This window comes from Danio rerio, chromosome 25, assembly GCF_049306965.1.
Source record: "Danio rerio strain Tuebingen ecotype United States chromosome 25, GRCz12tu, whole genome shotgun sequence".
Classification (NCBI taxonomy): Eukaryota; Metazoa; Chordata; class Actinopteri; order Cypriniformes; family Danionidae; genus Danio; species Danio rerio.
Genome location: NC_133200.1, coordinates 6,715,395 through 6,737,500, shown reverse-complemented (window position 1 = coordinate 6,737,500; position 22,106 = coordinate 6,715,395). Strand labels below are relative to the sequence as shown.

The 22,106-nt window shown below is 35.5% G+C and overlaps 1 protein-coding gene across 16 annotated transcripts in view; it reads left to right on the top strand.

The window, feature by feature from the left end:
- Nucleotides 1–22,106, top strand: part of ap3b2 (adaptor related protein complex 3 subunit beta 2) — an 81,232-nt gene that overhangs the window by 41,596 nt on the left and 17,530 nt on the right. For 7 of the 16 annotated variants that reach the window (XR_012400188.1, XR_012400187.1, XR_012400186.1 and 4 more), the window contains exons 10-24: nucleotides 714–768; nucleotides 1,027–1,098; nucleotides 1,221–1,283; nucleotides 1,851–1,983; nucleotides 4,544–4,653; nucleotides 4,747–4,923; nucleotides 5,891–6,077; nucleotides 8,133–8,251; nucleotides 13,393–13,507; nucleotides 15,810–16,008; nucleotides 16,129–16,297; nucleotides 17,812–17,899; nucleotides 17,973–18,082; nucleotides 18,225–18,453; nucleotides 20,658–20,742. Coding sequence is in view for 11 of the 16 variants with exons in the window: in XM_073942707.1 (XP_073798808.1) it covers nucleotides 714–768; nucleotides 1,027–1,098; nucleotides 1,221–1,283; nucleotides 1,851–1,983; nucleotides 4,544–4,653; nucleotides 4,747–4,923; nucleotides 5,891–6,077; nucleotides 8,133–8,251; nucleotides 13,393–13,507; nucleotides 15,810–16,008; nucleotides 16,129–16,297; nucleotides 17,812–17,899; nucleotides 17,973–18,082; nucleotides 18,225–18,453; nucleotides 20,658–20,742 (1,911 nt within the window). In the remaining 5 variants the exon portion in view is untranslated. Of the gene's footprint in view, nucleotides 1–713; nucleotides 769–1,026; nucleotides 1,099–1,220; nucleotides 1,284–1,850; nucleotides 1,984–4,543; nucleotides 4,654–4,746; nucleotides 4,924–5,890; nucleotides 6,078–8,132; nucleotides 8,252–10,656; nucleotides 10,717–12,815; nucleotides 12,855–13,392; nucleotides 13,508–15,809; nucleotides 16,009–16,128; nucleotides 16,298–17,811; nucleotides 17,900–17,972; nucleotides 18,083–18,224; nucleotides 18,454–20,657; nucleotides 20,743–22,106 lie in introns of all 16 variants that reach the window. The other 9 variants (XR_012400185.1, XR_012400184.1, XM_073942705.1 and 6 more) reach the window with 2 other exon arrangements.

Genomic DNA, 22,106 nt, shown 5'->3' with positions numbered 1-22,106 from the left:
TCTCCAAAAGCCAACAGGTGGACAAATCTAAACTTGTTTTTATTAAAACAAATATAAATATGCATATTATAAATAATACTACTACTCATAATAACATTATTCAAATGCAGATTGTCATAAATAAACTGGAAAAAGACCCCTGAGATAAAGAAGGCTTGGAGCCAGTGGTTTTTATATTTGTGTAGAAAATTATAATTTTTGTAATATTTGAATTTAATAAGATAATTTTATACTGTATGTAAAGATATTTGTGTATTGCTGTACATACTGTGCATATTAAGCAATGTGTAAGCGTTTGAAACTGCATAAGCGCATAACTAATGCTCTCTGCACTGGACTTTAGACCTCCTTTTAGTTGGTCAATGGCGCAGTCTTGTTTAGTTCCTCAAAATAACAACGCGCCAACAATGCGCCTTAACACACCTCCTTTTTAGCCCAGCACACACATGAATCCACAAAGTGGCGCAAGTGGATTTGCTATTTTAAACAGCGTGGCGCAAAATGTGAAAATAATTGCTGTGCTGGTCTGAAAATAGCAACAAACCGCTCCAAACACGATTTGCACTATACTGCGCCGGGTGTATGATAGAATGTGAATCAATGATTTGATGGCCAGCAGAAAAACACACTACGGAAAATATTGCTGTTACTTCTGGTCGTTATTACAAACCTTTAGTGTATCTACATCTGCTGTGTGTTTTGTGTGTCTGCAGTGAAGTGCAGTATGTCGTGCTTCAAAACGTGGCCACCATGACCATCAAGAGAAGGGTGAGCGATACACTATTTAACACAGTAAATTGGAATTAAATATCTTTAAAATCGTTCAGATACATTCTGATTAAGTATTTATCGAAAAAAAGTCTTTATGTTTATGTTTTTGTTTAAAGATTTGACCTTGAGATCGTTTTAAATGCTTTTCTGCAAAGGCAAAATTTAATACAAAAGTTCAACCAGCATTCAAAATGTGTTGATGCATACGTTCACATGCTGTTGTGGTGTTTGAATATGCAGCGTTTTGTCTTGTAGGGAATGTTTGAGCCGTATCTGAAGAGTTTTTATATCCGCTCCACCGACCCGACGCAGATCAAAATTCTCAAGGTGACGCTGCGTTTTGCTTTGGAACATGTTTTATTTATTGTGTGCTTTCATATTATGCCATGCAGTTATTTCTCTAAAGAGTTTTGAGTAAGAGTGTTTTCAATTCTCTGTTTCTGACACAGCTGGAGGTTTTGACTAATTTGGCTAACGAGACGAACATCTCCACCATCTTGAGAGAATTTCAGGTAGATTACACTGTGTAGTACAATGCTGTATATCTATTAAAAGTTTGGGCTTGAGGTGATATTAGTAAGATTATACTGTAAGTAGCGACACGGTGGCTCAGTGGTTAGCACTGCCACCTCACAGCAAGACGGTCGCTGGTTTGAGCCCCGCCTGGGTCAGTTGGCATTTCTGTGTGGAGTTTGCATGTTCTCCCCATGTTTTCTCCGGGTGCTCCGGTTTCCCCAACAGTCCAAACACAAGTGCTATTGGTGAATTGAATAAGCTAAATTGGCCATAGTGTATGTGTGTGAATGACAATGTATGGATGTTTCCCAGTACTGGGTTGCAGCTGGAAAGGCATCCGCTGTGTAAAACATATGCTGGATAAGTTGGTGGTTCATTCCACTGTGGCGACCCCTGATTAATAAAGGGGTAAGCTAAAAAGAAAGTGAATGAATGAAAGAACTTGTAATTATGTGAACTGTTTTGTCCACCAACTATAGATGACGAATTGCATATAACTCAGTATATACATTGATTATAACACAGGAAATAGAGAATTAAATGTGTCTCTGTTTGTATTGTAGACGTATATTAAGAGCATGGATAAGGATTTTGTAGCTGCCAGCATTCAGGCTATTGGTCGATGTGCTACCAACATCGGTGAAGTCAGAGACACGTGTCTGAACGGCCTCGTACAGCTGCTGTCCAACAGAGATGGTGAGAAAATGTGTTTTTTTGTTTTAATAAAACTGCTTTCAAATCCCACAGTGCCTTAAACTATCCATTATGTGAGAGTCATATTCATGAAGTCACTGCATTTGTTGTCATGAGAGGTTCTTATAATGCATTAAAGAAACACTAGTGTCTTGTTTTAGCATACAACCAATTAAAAAGTCAATCAAAACAAGCCTTTGTACCGTATTTGCTTGAGGAAGCCTGGCCAGAGAAGTGTGTGAATGTGTTCGAACAGCAGTTTGAGGCTGGAAATGAAAGATTTTTAGGTCATAATGTTTTGGGTTGTTTGCTAGTGTTGTTATGTGGCTGCTACAGCATATGCTAGTATTCCTGCAATGTTTTAGCACATTCTGTCATGTTTTACAACATTGTTAGCATGTTAGTGACATATTTTTGCATGTTGTTAGCATGTTTTAGAACCCTTTAAACATTTCATTTGCATGTCTTACCACATTGATAGTATATTTTGGAACATTGCTAGCATGTTTTAACGCTTTGTTAACATGTTTAGTTAAATGCTATCAGGCCTTAAAGCTCTGTTACAATGTCAGTAGCGTTTTTCCCACATTTCGAGCACGTATTGGCAAAATGCTAGCTTTTATAAGGTTGTTATAATGTTTAAACATTGTTGTTAGTGTGATTTGGAACATTGTTGACATGTTTCAGCATATTGGTAGTATGTTTCGTACACTGGTATAAGGTCTTAAAGATTCGCTACCTTGTCAGTAGCATTTTCCCCACACAACAAGTATGTATTACTACACTGTTAGGATTTTTACCACATTGTTGCAAGCATGCATTAGCACACTGTTAGCATTTTTAACACATTGTTAGCCTGTTTTAATATTGTTGTTATTGTTAGTTTTACAACATTGTTATCATGTTTTGGATCATTGTCAGCATGTTTTAGTGTTTTTTAGCATGTTTAGTTAAATGCTATCAGGCGTTAAAGCTCCGTTACAATGTCAGTGGCATTTTTCCCACCTTTCAAGCATGTATTAACACAATGCAAACATATTTACAATGTTGTTAGCATGTTTAGTAAAATGCTATCAAGTCTTAAATCTTCATTACAATGTCAGTAACGTTTTTCCCACATTTCGAGCACGTATTAGCACAATGCTAGCTTTTTATAACGTTGTTAGCATGTTTAAACATTGTTGTTAGTATGTTTTGGAACATTGCTAGCATGTTTTAACGCTTTGTTAACATGTTTAGTTAAATGCTATCGGGCCTTAAAACTCTGCTACAATGTCAGTAGCATTTTCCCCACCTTTCAAGCATGTATTAGCGCAATGCTAACATTTTTGCAATGCTGTTAGCATGTTTAGTAAAATGCTATCAAGTCTTAAAGCTCTGTTACAATGTCAGTAGCGTTTTCCCCACGTTTCGAGCACCTATTAGCACAATAGTAGCTTTTTATAATGTTGTTAGCATGTTTAAACTGTTAGTGTGATTTGGAACATTGCTGACATGTTTCAGGACATTGTTAGCATGTTTCATACTCTGGTATCAGATCTTAAAGCTTTGCTACCATGTCAGTAGCATTTTCCCCACACAATAACAAACATGTATTACCACATTGTGTAGAATTTTTACAATGTTATGTTTGAGTATTGTTGTTTGTATGATTTGGAACATTGCTAGCATGCTTTAGAGCATTGTTAGCATGTTTAGTAAATTTTAAGAGGACTTAAAGTTCTGTTACCAAATCAGTAGCATTGTCCCTCGTTGCAAGTATGCATTAGCACACTGTTAGCATTATTTCCCACATTGTTAACATGTTTTAATATTGCTGTTTGTATGATTTGAAACATTGCTAGCATGTTTCAGGACATTTTTAGCATGTTTTGCACACTGGTATCAGGTAAAGCATTGCTACCATGTCAGTATCATTTCCCCCACACTGCAAGCATGTATTGCCACACTGTTTGAATTTTTACCACATTGTTTGTTTGAGCATTGTTGTTAGTATGTTTTGGAACATAGCTAGCATGTTTTAGTGCATTGTTAGCATGTTTACTAAATGTTATGAGGTCTTAAATTTCTGTTACCAAATCAGTAGCATTGTCCCTCGTTGCAACTATGCATTAGCACACTGTTAGCATATTTACCACATTGTTGACATGTTTTAAAATTGATTTGGAACATTGCTAGCATGTTTCAACACAATGTTAGCATGTTTTATACACTGATATCAGATTTTATTACCATGTCAGGAACATTTTCCCCACAGTACAAACATGTATTACCACACTGTTTAGATTTTACTACATTGTTAACATGTTTTAATATTCTTAGTAGCATGTTTCAATGCAATTTTAGCATTGTTAGATATTTTAGTAGATTTGAAAACATTTTTAATATGTTTTAGTATTGTTCGCTAGCATAGCACGTTTAGACCTTGTTATTATATTTAGCACATTAAGAAGATGTTGCTAGCATGTTTTTTACATGCAGTTAGCTTTTTACACGTTTTGCCATGTCAAGCATTATTTACTGTGTGATTTATGTGCTAATGCTGATAGTTGTGTGCTTTCAGAGTTAGTTGTGGCTGAATCAGTGGTGGTGATCAAAAAGCTTCTCCAGATGCAGCCCGAGCAGCACAGTGACATCATCAAACACATGGCCAAACTCATCGACAACATTCAGGTAGAGTTTTGATCTGAACTGTGAACTTTCACATATCAAACAGCCTTCGCAGACCTGACTGTGTGTGCGTGCGTGTGTGTGTCTCTCTCTCAGGTCCCGATGGCTCGTGCCAGCATCCTGTGGCTGATCGGCGAGTACTGTGAACACGTTCCCAAGATTGCCCCTGATGTCCTTCGAAAAATGGCCAAAACCTTCACTAATGAGGAGGACATCGTCAAGCTGCAGATCATCAACCTGGCCGCCAAACTATACCTTACTAACTCAAAACAGGTGAGTGGACCGAGACATGGGGCTGTGGTCAGCATCACAGAGGGGTTAATTTAGTGTTTTATGTTTAGTGTTTACATACTATTATATTTATAATTAATAGATAAGAGATCATAGAATTAGTTTAGGTTTATTGTATTATATTATATTATATTATATTATATTATATTATATTATATTATATTATATTATATTATATTATATTATATTATATTATATTATATTATATTATGTTATGTTATATTATATTATATTATATTATATTATATTATATTATATTATGTTATGTTATATTATATTATATTATATTATAAATTCTGTTATATTATATTATATTATATTATATTATATTATATTATATTATATTATATTATATTATATTATATTATATTATGTTATGTTATGTTATGTTATATTATCTTATATTATAAATTCTGTTATATTATATTATATTATATTATATTATATTATATTATATTATATTATATTATATTATATTATATTATGTTATATTATATTATGTTATATTATATTATATTATGTTATGTTATATTATCTTATATTATAAATTCTGTTATATTATATTATATTATATTATATTATATTATATTATAAATTCTGTTATATTATATTATATTATATTATATTATATTACATTATATTATATTATATTATACATTCTGTTATATTATATTATATTATATTATATTATATTATATTATATTATATTATATTATATTATATTATATTATATTATATTATAAATTCTGTTATATTATATTATATTATATTATATTATATTATATTATATTATATTATATTATATTATATTATATTATATTATATTATATTATATTATATTATATATTAAATATTTTTCATATTTAGACAAATGTATTTTTCAGTGTTAAATAAAGTAAAATTGTAAGAGTGTAGTAAAGTAAGATTGAGGTCTACTTTGAATTTTCAGACTAAGCTGTTGACTCAGTATGTACTGAACCTGGCAAAATATGACCAAAACTACGACATCAGAGATCGTGCCCGCTTCATCCGCCAACTCATTGTGCCCACCGATAAGAGCGGCGCTCTCAGCAAATACGCCAAGAAGCTTTTCCTTGCACTGAAGCCTGCTCCCGTCCTGGAGTCTCCATTTAAAGGTACAGTCAGATCCTTTATAGTTTACATTCATTTGTAGCATTATAAAGTCAGCATTCAGTATTGAGATCAGTATTGAGATCAGTTCAGATGTTTCTCCTAAAGTCACTCTTAATCTTAACACACATATTGAGGTTAAAGGCAAACAATCGATCTGATTGGAAATATGCAAGTTCATAATGGACCCTTTTCACAAGCCTGTGATGACCCGTTTAACGGTCATCATAATCTTATATCCTTGAAAGTTTTTAATATTTAGATTTTTTAAAAATCATGTGAACATTTTCATGTATTTATGAATGTATTTTATCATCTTTGCGCCAAATTACAAAAATGAATCACCTCTTATGTGAGGCATTTTTAATGCAACGTCTATGAGGTTGAGAGTAAATTTGACTTTATTCTCTCCTCTGGCTGCGGTTATCAGTCACATTTTTTTTCCTCTTTCGGAAAGTCTTGATAACACCATCATGGAGTTTTTCTTTTATTATTTCAGCAAATAGGGTTGTAAAAAAAATGTTGGACTCTATTCACTGCGCTCTAAGTTTAGCTACAACTTCCACTACTGAAAAAAAACAGAAATACGATAAGGGTCCATGAGAACATTTGATTTGCAGACAGTTTTTAGCTTAATTTCAGGTTTTAGAGATTTGAGAAAATATATATACAGTCAAGCAAAAAAATATTATTATTATTATTTTTATTATTATTAAATAATTTCCAAGAGATGGGTTGCGGCTGGAAGGCCATCCGCTGCGAAAAACTTGCTGGATAAGTTGGCGGTTCATTCCGCTGTGGCGACCCCGAATTAATAAAGACTAAGCCGACAAGAAAATGAATGAATGAATGAATGAATATTAAATAAATAAAATAAAATAAACATTTTTTTTATTATTTAAGGCTTGACTGTACATACAAAAACAATCAAGACATCATTCTTTTTCAGTCAAAATTTTTTTTTATTACACTTAATATTTATTTTCTTTTTCTTTTTTTTTGGTTGTTTTTCATTAAACTGTCTAAACAATTAACAAGATTAATTAAGTCTAAAATTGCCTTTTAAAAAAGCTCAATTAAGTTTCTCTATGCTTAAAAATAGAAAAAAAATCCGCAAATGGAGAAAAGAAAATATATATTTTTTTCCTTTTAACAAAGTTTTCATATTTTATCATTTATTGTCATTGTTTTTGCTAAATTTTCACATTTTATATTTGCATATACCAGGTTTTGCAAAATATTTTTCATATAATATTTAGCTTAATTTTCCATTATATTTCATTTCCATTATTCAATTCAATTTAATTTAAGTTTATTTGTATAGCACTTCTTTCAAAATAATTATTGTTTATAAGCAGCTTTACTAAAGGTGCACATTATTGCATTATAATCAAATTTAGGAAATGTTATAAATTATTATTATTGTAGTTTAAAAAGAAGCTAAATTAAGTTATTCGATGCTTAAAAATAGCAACAAAAAATAAAAGAAAAATAAATGTACTTTTAACAAAAGTTTCATATTTTATTTATAATTAGTTTTTGTTTGCAAATGATTAATATTTTATATTTGCATATACCAGGTTTTTAAAAATATTTTTGCTTCATTTCCATTATTTTCCATTAAATGTATTACATTTTTATTATTATTAATTTTTGTTATTATTTTAATAGCTACAGTTGAAGTCTAAATTATTAGCCCATCCTGTGTATTTTCCCCCAATTTCTGTTAAACAAGGAAGATTTTTTTCAACACATTTCCAATCATAATAGTTTTAATAACTCATTTCTAATAACTGATTTACTCTATGTTTGCCATGATGACAGTGAATAATATTTGGCTAGATATTTTTCAACATATTCGTATTCAGCTTAAAGTGACATTTAAAGGCTTAACTAGGTTAATTAGGCAGGTTCAAGTAATTATTATGCCTTTAAATTTAGAGAAGTTTAAGCTGTATAGAAGTGTCTTGAAAAATATCTAGTAAAATATTATTTACTGTCATCATGGCAAAGATAAAATAAATAAGTTATTAGAAATGGCTTCAACTGTATCTTTGCAGACAGAGATCACTTCCAGCTGGGGTCACTGTCTCACCTGCTGAACGCTAAGGCCTCCGGATACCAAGAGCTGCCCGACTGGCCCGAATCAGCGCCTGACCCGTCCGTGCGCAACGTGGAGGTGAAGGATTCTGTGTGTGCAGGGCGAACAGTTCTGACAGAGGCAGGGCCAGTGCTTCTCCTACAGACCACCAGAGGGAGCTCCGACATGCAAGACCTCCCAAAGAAACGCCCCAAAGCACTGACAAAAAAACACGCTACGCTCAATCACTTTTATATCGCTCACTCTCCCCGCTCATTAGCATAACTCCACCCTCATGATGCATAAATCACACACTCTGCATTCCAACGGGGTGGTAACGATTCATCCTGCAGCCCTATTGGTGGATTTGGAAAAGCTATTTTAGTTATTATCGATTAATAGACCGCAACAGTCGGGTTATAAAAGAAAAATAGCTTCAAACTAGACCAATCAGGAATGAGGTGAATCACAAGATTACAAACTATGATTCGAAGCTGGTGTACACAATGGCTTTAATGAGGAAAATCCCATATAGCATTGCGAATGATGCAGTTAAATTTCATTTATACATTTTAATTAATGTAAAAAGAAAAAGAAGATTAATTTAAGGTTGTTGATTGTGTCTATAGAAATATGCTAATTTAAAATGTTAAAGTACTTTTGGGTTGTAATAAGATTCAATTACTTCATTCTTTTAGAGTGGGCGGAGCTAAGAATCTTATTTGGCGCACCTTGCTTACTGCGACTTTCTGTTTGGTAAAATTTTCTCTAAGCATCATGGGTAATGTAGTTTTTCTGCGTCAATTCCACTATTAAAGTCAAAATTTACAATGCAACTGCATATTAATACCTTCTCTTACCGTAAGTTATAACTTACCGCAATTATTTTAAATGGCGCATTTAAAATTACAGATGAGAATAGAATGATTAATTTAAGGTTGTTGATTGTGTCTATAAAAATATGCTAATTTAAAGTGTTAAAGTACTTTAGGATTGTAGTAAGAATCAATTACTTCATGCTTCATTAGAGTGGGCGGAGCAAAGCATCTTATTAAGCGCGCATTGTTAGCTGCGACTATCTCATTGGTGAAATTTTATTTAAGCATTATAAGTAATGAAGTTTTTCTGCGTGGATTCCAATATTAAAGTCAAAATTTACAATGCACCTGTATATTAATACCTTTTCTTACCGTAAGTTTGGTGCATTTAAAATTTGGCCCAATTTTATATGTCGCTTTTAAAAATATGAAGAAAATTAAAATTATTAAAATAAGGTTGTTGATTGTGTCTATAGAAATATGCTAATTTAAAGTTTTAAAATACTTTAAGATTGTAGTAAGATTCAGTTACGTTATGCTTCATTAGAGTGGATGGAGCTAAGAATTTTATATGGCGCACTTTGCTTACTGCGACTTAAGCCTGGTTTATACTTCTACGTCAAGTGACCGGCGTAACCCACGGCGCTTGCAACGCCCGTAGCTGTACATTTATACTTCTGCGCGCTGTTTCTGTTGGTCTGCATTAACACTTCCGAAACGCTAGTTGGCAGTGAGGTGTAAATGTTCCTCTGTGTCAAGTTTCTTCGCTGCTGTTTTGCTTTTCCTGAACACTTCCGGGATGTACAAGTGGCTCAAACTCGCTCATTTTGAGGCAGGAACCGGCAGACGTGTAACAACTTGTGTTAAGAGGTAAACACAAAACAAAACTTTCCATCCGGAGCTCCTTCAGGGGACTCCACACTTGTAAACAATCGCTCCATCAGGCTCGCACCATTCACGTGGCTCTCGGTCCCGCCCAAACTCGTCAACGCTACCAAGCCGACCAATCACAGAGCTTGCGCTACGCGTCGTTGCCACGTGTAGTTAAATTTTTTGAGAGGTGCACGTCAGCGCAGAAGTATAAATCAGCCTTTAGACATACTTTTGCTGTTTATTCTGATGAAAAACTCACTTAATTTAATATTTTATGCTTGTCTAGAAAATGCTTCTTGATTTAAAATATAATTTTTAAATATTTGGACTAGAACATTTTCAGAAAAGAAAGAAAAGCACTTTTTTTTTGCAGTGTAGGAAGAAATTTAATGGAGTTCTTACTTCTGAAACCCGACTGTTGCGCTTTATGATGTCAAAATTGATCTTTAGAGGCTTAACATTCCAAACCAAATTCTGCAATTCTATCAAGTCTTTCAGAACCTAGAACTGTGGTTCTAGAATTTTCCTTTCAATCACTGAGAGCCGACTATATAAACACACCTGCATACATTCACACAAGCCACTCCTTCCTGATTAATATTCCATGATCAAACCTTGCATATGCATGAGGTCTGCACCGCACACTGATCGGTCAGGGTCTTGAAAATCCAGCTCAGGTTTTTGTCTGCATAATCCTGTTTGTTCTTTCATCACGCACTCATCATTCCCAGCAGATTTCTATGCGTTTTATCCCCCTCCGGCATTCATCCGCATCTCTGTCTGTTTATGTTTCCCATCCACCATATTATCCAGCAAGAGGAGGTGGTAGACACCAGTGAGGGTCGAATCGGTCTTTTGGGAGACTGGAGAGAGGTGCACACAAGAGTGCAGTGGCTTCTCTCTCTTTCCACCTTACTTTACTAAAAGTGTGCGTGTGTTTTGCGTGTGTCACTCTGAAATCTGCTGACCTCATTTCCTGCCATGCAAGCCATCAGAAACCGTCATATTGATGTTGCACTTCCATTACTGTGACACCAAATGCTCAGCAAAGCATCACTCGTAATGCTGATTTGTTATTGACATATTGAGTACATGATTAGAGAACTCTAAACGAAGGGGTGAACTCACTAAACGGACACTTTTGCGTACTTTTTTTTCGTATACACCTGCGTATACATTGCCTGTAAGAATTTATCTATGACTGGAGGCGCTAAACAGCATTGTTGATATATTTGTGAGCCTTAGTTGAATGAATAAAGCAATATAATTTAGACTATCTGCGAGCGTCTTAGTAAAATACGCCAAATCTGCCACATTCATAGTACCCAAAAATTGTTGTGAATTGTGTTGAATTTGTGGACTTACTTTCGCTGATACACGAATTACGTAATTTGCATGTTGAATTGATTGCTGAAGCAACTCGAATGTAAATTGATGTTTAGTGAATTCCCCTCTGAAGTTCACACCAGGAACGATACCTGTAATAATAACTATAATAGCATCCACGCTAGCAATAACAGTTTATTCTGAGCAAAAATCTGAGCAGTTTAATTTCGTCAACTGCTTTAAATGCTTGAGCATTTTAATAGGGAGTGGACTGGGATTTTGTTTTTACGTTTCTACGCAGTATCATTGATCTGTGTCGTTTTTGTTATAATAGTTATAGTTGTAGCTTTGTTATAGTATTTTTAGTATACTAAATAGTGTTATAGTTGTGGTGTGCTAATAGAATTAAGGTCTGTTCATACCAGGACCACTAAATTTACTGATATTTACAATTTACAAACCATAAAGTGTATATAGTATTCATACATTCATTTTCCTTCAGCTTAGTCCCTTATTTATCAGGGGTCGCCACAGCGGAATGAACCGCAAACTATTTCTGCATATGTTTTACGCAGCGTATGTTTTACGCAATAGTATATATTGTTATTATATAATAAATAGTATGCTATTTTAGTTACTAGCAGGAAAAAAACACAACATTATCATTATTTTGTCACTGTTGATAAATATGTTAGCATCCACGCTAGCAATGACATTCTGCCTGTTATTATAAGTGTCCAAGCTATCTTTTGGCAATTCGTAACTTTTTGATTTAGTGGCTAATTTGTATGAATTTGTATGATTTTATTACTACATTTTAGTACGGTTTGCTTATCATCCAATGAAACTTGGCTTAATTTGTACAAGTTCAGTCAATTGACGATTTTAAAAGGGGGCGTGGCATCAAACCCCACCCCTTTTATTGTCGAAAATTGACTAAACTAGTATACTAGTTTAGTCAATTTACGACAATAAAAGGGGCGGGGTTTGATGCGACGCCCCCTTATATATATATATATATATATATATATATATATATATATATATATATAGTATTCATCCATTTATTTTCCTTCAGCTTAGTCCCTTATTTTTGAGGGGTTGCTACAGCGGAATGAACCGCCAAATATTTCTGCATATGTTTTATGCAGCGTATGTTTTACGCAATAGAATATATATACTTATTATACAGTATATAGTATGCTTTTTTAGTTACTAACAGGGAAAAAATGCAACTTTATCATTATTCTGTCTATAGTTGATAAGTTAGGATTCATGCTAGCAATGACATTCTGCCTGTTATTAAAAGTGTCCATTGCAGTTCTGTTGTCCGCAGCTTTAAATGCTCAAGCTCTTTAAGGTAGGATGAATTCTGATTGGCTGAAAATATTTTCTTAAATTTGAGTTAAAGATATCGTCCTTGGTGCGAACGGGTCTTAATCTTTCCATTGCTTCACCTGAAGCTGTTAGCCAATCGTGGACGTAATACACATGCTAATTTGTTGACAAGTGCAACCTGAATCCTTGTGTGTACTTTTTAAAATCTTTTTTCTGTTCTGTTCTGTTCTGTTTCTTTTCTTTCCTCTTCTTCTGGCCATCTCACAGCATCATTCTTGCGTTTCTTTTTATTCTTTCCTGTTTGCCAGGTTATTAGGCTGCTCGAAAGAGTCACCACTTTAACCAGCGTGAGTCTGTCAGTCACCCTTAGCGTCAGACCCAAAGAGCTTTTGCCACCAGCCTAGCGTAGCATCTGTACTGTGCTAGTCAGCCTTTCCCTTTCCTCAGCCCTTGCTCTACGATTAAAGACAAGAATCCTGAAATAAAAAGGCACCTCAGAAATAGCCTACAGCGCTGATGCTAATTGCTAATCGCTAATTCATTCTCCAAACATGCATTTTTTTACTTCAAAGGAAAGTTGGTCTTGCGTAATTCAGTCCTGGAGGTCTTTTTGGGGGTCTTTTTTTTAAGGATGTGATTTCTTTAATTTAAACGTCTCAGCATTCACAAGGAAAATGAAAGTGGCCATGAATGCACAAACCTTCCCTGCTGTAGTAACCAAACGCTGAGCGAGTCTCAACAACAGTAATTATATTAGTGTATAAACGAAGACGCTTGCTTCTTGTAAAGAGGCATTCATGGCCGTTATATGAACCTCTTTCTCTCTGATTAGGTTGTCCATGCGTATTTGAGCTCATGTTGATGGTGTTTTGCCACTTTTTGTAGATTCCAGAGTGGAGCAAATGCACAAGCCGGAAGGATCGTAAGGAGAAGAAAGTGGAGAAGCCATTTTACTCAGACTCTGAAGGAGAATCTGGCCCGACCGAATCAGCAGATAGTGGTAATCATTTAATAATTTTATTTAGTGACCTATCATGCAAAAATCACTTTTATAAGGAGTTAAAGCACAGTTGTGTGCCCACAGTGTGTGAATATAGCCACCTCTAATGGTAAAGATTAATTTACTTTTTATAATCACACCTGATAAAAACAGCTGCAGAAACACTTTGATTGGCATTCTCCCATTGTACGTGTCATCAGAGGGGGAAAGCTCCGCCCATTAGTGATGATCTCTTGCTCATTAGCATAGACAGACCTGAGTGAGAAGCAGCCATCCGTCATTAGAGTTTTTAAACCATACCTGCTGAAGATAATGTCAGCGACTAAGAGGCATTATAAATGTGCAGTTTTAGAGTGTACTTACACTAGGCTATATGAATCGTGCCCGGGCGTGTTTGACCTCCAAGTGTTATTTGTTATATGCCAGTTATTAAAATTATGTTTCAAAATAATTAAAAAATCATAGAATTGCTAATTATTTTGACTTCAACTGTATAATATTAGATGAGATATAACTTAAATAAGTTTCAGTCACTAATCATAATAATTCATTCATTCATTTTCCTTCGGCTTTATCCTTTATGAATCAGGGGTCACCATAGCGGAATGAACCGGCAACTTATTCAGCATATGCTTTACACAGTGGATGCCCTTCCAGCTGCATCCAAGTACTTACTTTCCCAGAAATATTTTGATTTTATGACAATTTTTTTCTAACCCTAAACGGTGTGATTTATATACTTATTTATTTATTTTTTGGGGCCAACCCCACCACTAAGCAGTGTGATTAATAAAAAAAAAAATTCCTAACCCTAAGCAGGGTTATTTATTTATTTATTTGTTTATTTGTTTGTTTATTTGATTATTTATTTTTTATTGCTAACCCTATAAAGTGTGATTTGTTTATTTGTCTATTTATTTATTGCTAACCCTAAGCAGTGTGATTTATTTATTTGTTTATTTATTTATTTATTTATTTGTTGCTAACCCTAAACATTGGGATTTATTTATTTATTTATTTATTTATTTTTTTTTTTTATTTTTTTATTTTTTTTTATTTATTTATTTATTTATTTATTGCTAACCCTAAGCAGTGTGTTATTTATTTACGGGTTTTTATTTATTTATTTTTGGCGGTAACACTTTACAATAAGGTTCCTTAGTTAATGCATTTACTAACATGAACTAATCATGAACAACACATGTACAGCATTTATTAATCATAATTGAACATTTACTAATGCATTATTAACATCCAAGTCCATGCTTGTTAACATTAGTTAATGCACCATGAGTTAACATGAACTAACAATCAACTACTGTATTTTCATTAACTAACGTTAACTAACAAGAACAAATACAGTAGTACATGTATTGTTCATTGTTTGTTCATGTTAGTAAATGCATTAATTAACATTAACTAATGAACCTTATTGTAAAGTGTGACCTTTTTGGCTAACCCTTACCCTAAGCAGTGTTATTTATTTATTTATTTATTTATTTATTTATTTATTTATTTATTGCTATCCCTAAGCAGTGTGATTTATTTATTTATTGCTAACCCTAACCAGTATTTTATTTATTTAGTTATTATTATTATTTTTATTTTTTTTGGCTAACCCTACCCCTAAGTAGTGTTATTTATTTATTTATTTATAACCCTAAGCAATGTGATTTATTTATTTATTTATTGTTTTATTTATTTATTCATTTATTCATTTATTTATTTATTTATGGCGACGCAGTGGTAGTGCTGGTGCCTCACAGCAAGTGGGTCGCTGGTTCGAGCCTCGGCTCAGTTGGCATTTCTGTGTGGAGTTTGCATGTTCTCCCTGCGTTCGCGTGGGTTTCCCCTGGGTGCTCTGGTTTCCCTCAAAGTCCAAAGACATGTGGTACAGGTGAATTGTAAACTGTATGAGTGTGTGTGTGTGTGAATGAGTGTGTGTGGATGTTTCCCAGACATGGGTTGTGGCTGGAAGGGCATCCACTGCGTAAAAATGTGCTGGATAAGTTGGCGGTTCATTCCGCTGTGGCGACCCTGGATTAATAAAGGGACTAAGTTGACAAGAAAATGAATGAATATATTATTTATTTATTTTTAACCCTAAACAGTGTGATATTATTTATTTATTTATTTATTTATTTAATAATTTATTGATTGATTGCTAACCCTAACCCTGTGCAGTGTGATTGATTGATTGATTGATTGATTGATTGATTGATTGATTGACAGCCCTACCCCTAAGCAGTGTGATCTATTTATTTATTTATTCATTTATTTTTTGCTTGTTCACTCACTGCAGAATCAGATTCAGGCAGCGGGTCAGAAAGCGCCAGCGGCAGTGAAGAAAGCAGATCCGCCAGATCCGGTTCAGAGAGCGAAGACAGCGGAGAAGAGAGCGAATCTGAGGAGGAAGAGGAAGACGAAGAGGATCAGAAGAAAAAGAAGAAAAGATTGGAAAAGACCAAAGCTAGGAAGGCGGTGGAGGAGAGTGCAGAAAGGTACAACATCCACAAACTTACACCAGCCAATGTTTACTTTATTGTTGTTTTTACATAGACTGTGTTTCCATCAGATCCTTTCTCCATTCATCATGATGTTCTTCTTCATTATCTGTACAGTGAGCAGAGCAGTGGTGCCGAGGACAGGAAACGAAGCAGGAAGATGGTGAAGAATCAGAAAAGTGTGTCAGAATCAGACAGCGAATCAGAGAGCAGCGAGTCGGAGGAGGAGTCAGAGGAAGAGTCAGAGGAGGAGTCTGAGTCAGACACTGACATCAGAAAGAAGAAGGTTTGACCAGTTTAGAATAGAACACTAGCCTACTAATGAGAATCGATAGTATAGAACACTATGTATAATACTGAATAGAATACTAGCCAACTAGCTAGAACCGGGAGTATAGAATACTATGTAGAATACTGAAGAGAATACTAGCCTACTATCTAGAATCGGAAGTAAAAAGCAGACATTTAGACAGTCCTCATGAGTAGTGAGTATTACACTGTTAAAAGCTGACTTGTTTACATGTAATTTGTGGGTGTGTGTAAACGTAACATTCTGTAGGGCATCTAGTTATTGTCCAGCAGGCACACAACGTCATAAGACATTATTATTAGGTTAGATTTAGGTTGTGATGTCAGGTGACAAGAATTCAGTGTCTACCCAGCGTCTAAGGACAACTTTATTTTTATGTCCAATAATGACGTCGATGTTTGGTTGATTTTAGGTTGTGTTAGAAAGTGACCAAAATCCAACGTCGAGTCAACATCTTAAACTAACTCTTATTAACGTCAAACACTGACATTTATTCATCAGTTATGGCAATCAAAATCCAACATCTGATAGACGTCATAGTAGTAACATCCACACAACGCCAAGCTGTAACATCATTACGCCCCATTCACACAGGGCGTCAGAGTCAACACTTCCCATTCATTTTGAATGGGTGACGTCAGGCGTTGCCAAACTGCATTGTGGATCCATCAGTGGCGCTGCTTGCTGAAAAAGTTGGGAATTTCTCAACTTTTCAAGTGGCAACGAAATCGTCAGCCAATCAGGTCGCTTTATGCAAATACACCAGCTCAGACAGTAGCCGATTAAAGACATAATTTCATTGGCTGACGCTGCTATGACGATCGCGTCCAACTTCAGAAACTCCCTCTGTCAAGAGTTGACGCTGAGGCCCCGTGTGAATCGGGCGTTAGACGTTGATATTTGGTTGGACGTTGGATATTGACGTCGGCCTAACGTCTAGTTCTGACTTCAACTCGATTTTCATTCCCAAACAAAATGCAGCGTCCCCATGTGACGTCATGTTGACATCTTGTGCCTGCTCAGTGATAAGGGCCATTTCCATTCATCTTACAGTAAACACCTGTCATCTTCTCATCAGTGACATGCATCTAAACACTCTCTGGGTCAATGCGTGTAAAGATTTTGTACATCCTCTTGGACACTTTTAATGCTTCCAAACAGTTTGCTGCAATTATAAAGCTCCCTTGAGGTAGAGTATTATAATGCGATTCACCTTCTGTTTGCGATTTGATTGGACAGGAACCACAGGACTGATTTTTCTAATCCCCAAAGACAAGAAAAAATACAGTAGTGACTGCAGTTTGAAGGAAAGTAGTGGAGTAAAAGTACTGATACTGCACTAAACATGCACACAAGGGAAAGTAAAAGTACACATTTTTAAAACTACTCCGTAAATTAGAATTCCTGAGAAAAACTACTCAATTACAGTAATTTAAGCATTTATAATTAGTTATTTTACACCACTGATTAAATGTTCTTGTTTCCTTCAGGCGCCCGTATCAAAACCACCTCCCAAACCATCCAAAAAAGAGAGCAAGAAGGAGAATAAAGAAATGTCTTTGCTGGATCTGGATGACTGTGAGTAAAACCACTGTACAAGACCTGAGACTCTAATGGCTGAATATAAACATGTATCATCTGTGTTTCTCAGTTGAACCGGCTCCAGCATCGGCTCCGGTGACTCCAGTTAACTTCCTTTCCAGTAGTCTGGTGTCTGATCTGGAGGGTTTGTCACTGACCGACACTATTCTGGCCCCTACAGTGAGTCCTGCATGCGCCAAAATACAAATACATCTACATTGAGTCATCCATTCCCCAATAAATAAACACAGGGGGGCTAATAATTCAGGAGGGCTAATAATTCTGACTGTATTATTCATATGAATTTACTATTTTCTTGCAGACTATCGCACCATCCGGTTCAATAAAGATGTATGAGCTCCTGCACCGTATAACGGGCGAGGGTCTGGCGGTGGAGTACTGCTTCAGCAGGCAGCCCTTCAGTCCAGACCCCAACATGGTGGCCGTGCAGATCCAGTTCACCAACAACACCAACGCAGAGACCAAAAACCTGCACATCGAGGAGCCGCGGCTGCAGTCCGGCATGAGGATTCGAGAGTTCTCTGAGATAGGTCTGCAAACCGCCTCAGTATGAGCTCAAACCTCCACACAATAGCAACATATTAATAACAGAATCCAGTCAACTGTGCTGGAGCCACTAGCAAATTCATGTTAGCTGCATCTGTTAGCAACATTATCCCTGCTAGAAACATGCTAGCAACATACTAATTCATGTTAGTTGCTTCTGTTAGCAATATTATGCATGCTAAAAACATGCTAGCCACATACTAATTCATGTTAGTTGCTTCTGTTAGCAATATTATCCATGCTAAAAACATGCTAGCCACATACTAATTCATGTTAGTTGCTTCTGTTAGCAATATTGTCGATGCAAGAATTCATGTTAGCAAATTCATGTTAACTGCATCTGTTAGCAACATTATCCCTGCTAGAAACATGCTAGCAACATACTAATTCATGTTAGTTGCTTCTGTTAGCAATATTGTCGATGCTAGAATTCATGTTAGCAAATTCATGTTAGCTGCATCTGTTAGCAACATTATCCATGCTAGAAACATGCTAGCAACATACTAATTCATGTTAGTTGCTTCTGTTAGCAATATTATCCATGCTAAAAACATGCTAGCCACATACTAATTCATGTTAGTTACTTCTGTTAGCAATATTGTTGATGCTAGAATTCATGTTAGCAAATTCATGTTAACTACATCTGTTAGCAACATTATCCCGGCTAGAAACATGCTAGCAACATACTAATTCATGTTAGTTGCTTCTGTTAGCAATATTATCCATGCTAGAAACATGCTAGCAACATACTAATTCATGTTAGTTGCTTCTGTTAGCAATATTGTCGATGCCAGAATTCATGTTAGCAAATTCATGTTAGTTGCTTCCTTTGGCAACATTATTCATGCTAGAAACATGTTAACGACATGCTAATTCATGTTAGTTGCATTTGTTAGCAAGATTATCTATGCTAAAAACAAACTAGCGACATATTAATTCATGTTAGTTGCTTCTCTTAGCAATATTGTCCATGCTAGAAACATGCTAGCAACATACTAATTCAGGTTAGGAAATTTGTTTTAGTTGCGTCCTTTAGCAACATTATCCATGCTAAACACATGCTATCAACATACTAATTCATGTTAGCAAATTCATGTAGTTGCTTACTTTAGCAACATTATTCGTGCTAGAAACCGGTTAGCGACATGCTAACTCATGTTAGTTGCATCTGTTAGCAAGATTATCCATACTAGAAACATGGTAGCGACATACTAATTCATGTTAGTTGCATCTGTTAGCAAGATTATCCATGCTAGAAACATGGCAGCGAAATACTAATTCATGTTAGCAAATTCATTTTAGTTGCGTCCTTTAGCAACATTATCCATGCTAGAAACATGCAAGCGACAAACCAATTCATGGTAGCTAATGTATGTTAGTTGCATCTGTTAGCAACATTATCCATGTTAGAAACATGCTAGCAACATACTAATTCACGTTAGCAAATTCATGTTAGTTGCTTCCTTTGGCAACATTATTCATGCTAGAAACATATTAGCGACATGCTAATTGATGTGTGTTGCATCTTTTAGCAACATTATCAATGCTAGAAACATGCTAGCAACATACTGTAATTCACGTTAGCTGCATATGTTAGCAAGATTATCCATGCTAGAAACATGCTAGCGACATACTAATTCATGTTAGTTGCATCTGTTTGCAAGATTATCCATGCTATAAACATGCTAGCAACATACTAATTCATGTCAGCAAATTCATGTTAGTTGCTTCCTTTGGCAACATTATTCATGCTAGAAACATGTTAGTGGCATGCTAATTAATGTTAGTTGCATCTGTTAGCAACATTATCAATGCTAGAAACATGCTAGCAACATACTTATTCATGTTAGTTGCATCTGTTAGCAAGATTATCTATGCTATAAACATTCAGCAACATACTAATTTGTGTTAGTTGCTTCTGTTAGCAACATTATCCATGCTAGAAACATGCTAGCAACAAACTAATTCAAGTTAGCTAATTCATCTTAGTTGCATTTGTTAGCAACTTTATCCATGCAAGAGACAGGCTAGCAACATACTGTACTAAATAATGGTAGCGAATCGTGAATTCCTGTTAGCATCGTTACCATCATGTTATTTCAGATTAACAGTAGGTTATCCTTGGGCACTGTCTGTGTAGGCGCTTTTCTGTGACTTTATTTTTGTACCGTCTGCATTGTTCTTTCAGAGGTGTTAGCGGCGAATGAATCGGTTACCGTGGTGATGGGAATAGATTTCTGTGATTCTACGCAAGCAGCAAACTTCCAGCTGTGGTGAGTGTGTAAAGGCAGCTGAATTACACACTTCTGCTTCCTCACATGCACCTACAGTATGATGATGTGTACCGACAGTGAGAATAACTGAGGTTTCCTGAATGTTCTTCACTTCTAAACAACTAAAGCACATATGATATCTAAAATGTTTTCAGTAAATAGATGTTTTACATTTTTATTTAGATATACATGCTAAATTAATATGCACTAAATAATTGATGGAATACATAATTAAAATATAAAAATAATGAAAAATATTCACCTATTTATTAGCTAAACCTTACTAGTATCATGTTGGACCCCTTTTTGCCTTCAGAACTGCCTTAATCCTTTGTGGCATAGATTCAACAAGGTACTGGAAATATTCCTCAGAGGTTTTGGTCCATACTGACATGATAGCATCACGCAGTTGCTGCAGATTTGTCAGCTGCACATCCATGATGCGAATCTCCCGTTCCACCACATTCCAAAGATGCTCTATTGCATTGGGATCTGGTGACTGTGGAGGCCATTTGAGTACAGTGAACTCATTGTCATGTTCAAGAAACCAGTCTGAGATGATTCGCGCTTTATGACATGTTGCGTTATCCTGATGGAATTAGCCATCAGAAGATGGGTAAACTGTGGTCATAAAGAGATGGACATGGTAAACAACAATACTCAGGTACACAATGTAGAGATATGACGGAGAGACATTTCGGCATGGGAACGAATATTGTTTACGAGTCGTTTCTATCCCATCCGTGGGCAGTTCCGTGTACGAAGAAAAATGGGAGTAAAAGAAAACAACGAAGAAGCGATGGATCAATTATAATTATATGCTTACTTTTGTCTGGTGATGTTCATCCATGCCCTGGCCCGGCAGCAGGAGGATGTCAGCAGCCAGGAGATATTATAGTAAAGTCACGCTTTGATGTACGGCGTGCGGGCGGCGAAGAGTGTCGGAGACCAGCGATTTCAGAGGAATGGAGTTTTATTGCAGAAAACTGGGATAGTTTGTCATCTGCGCACGATGAAGCGAGAGATGTGCGAACTGCTCAGGGAATGCCGGCTGGTGTCGTCTACCATGAGGACCGTTTCCTTCGACCCGTATGTATGGAGCCTGCGAGTAAACAGGTGGTTTCGTCTTTGAACTTGGATTCTCCGGTAAGCGCATATCATCAAAATGTTATTCATGATGCGGACTTCAAGAGATCATCTAAAGGTCTACGTATTGCTCATTTAAACGTAAGGAGTCTTCTGCCAAAGATTTCCGAGCTAAGACTGTTGTGTTCGGATCTACGGTTGTCGGTATTTGGGTGTAGTGAAACTTGGTTGGACGGTTCAGTGTTGGACTCAGAAATTGAAATTGCGAATTATAGTTT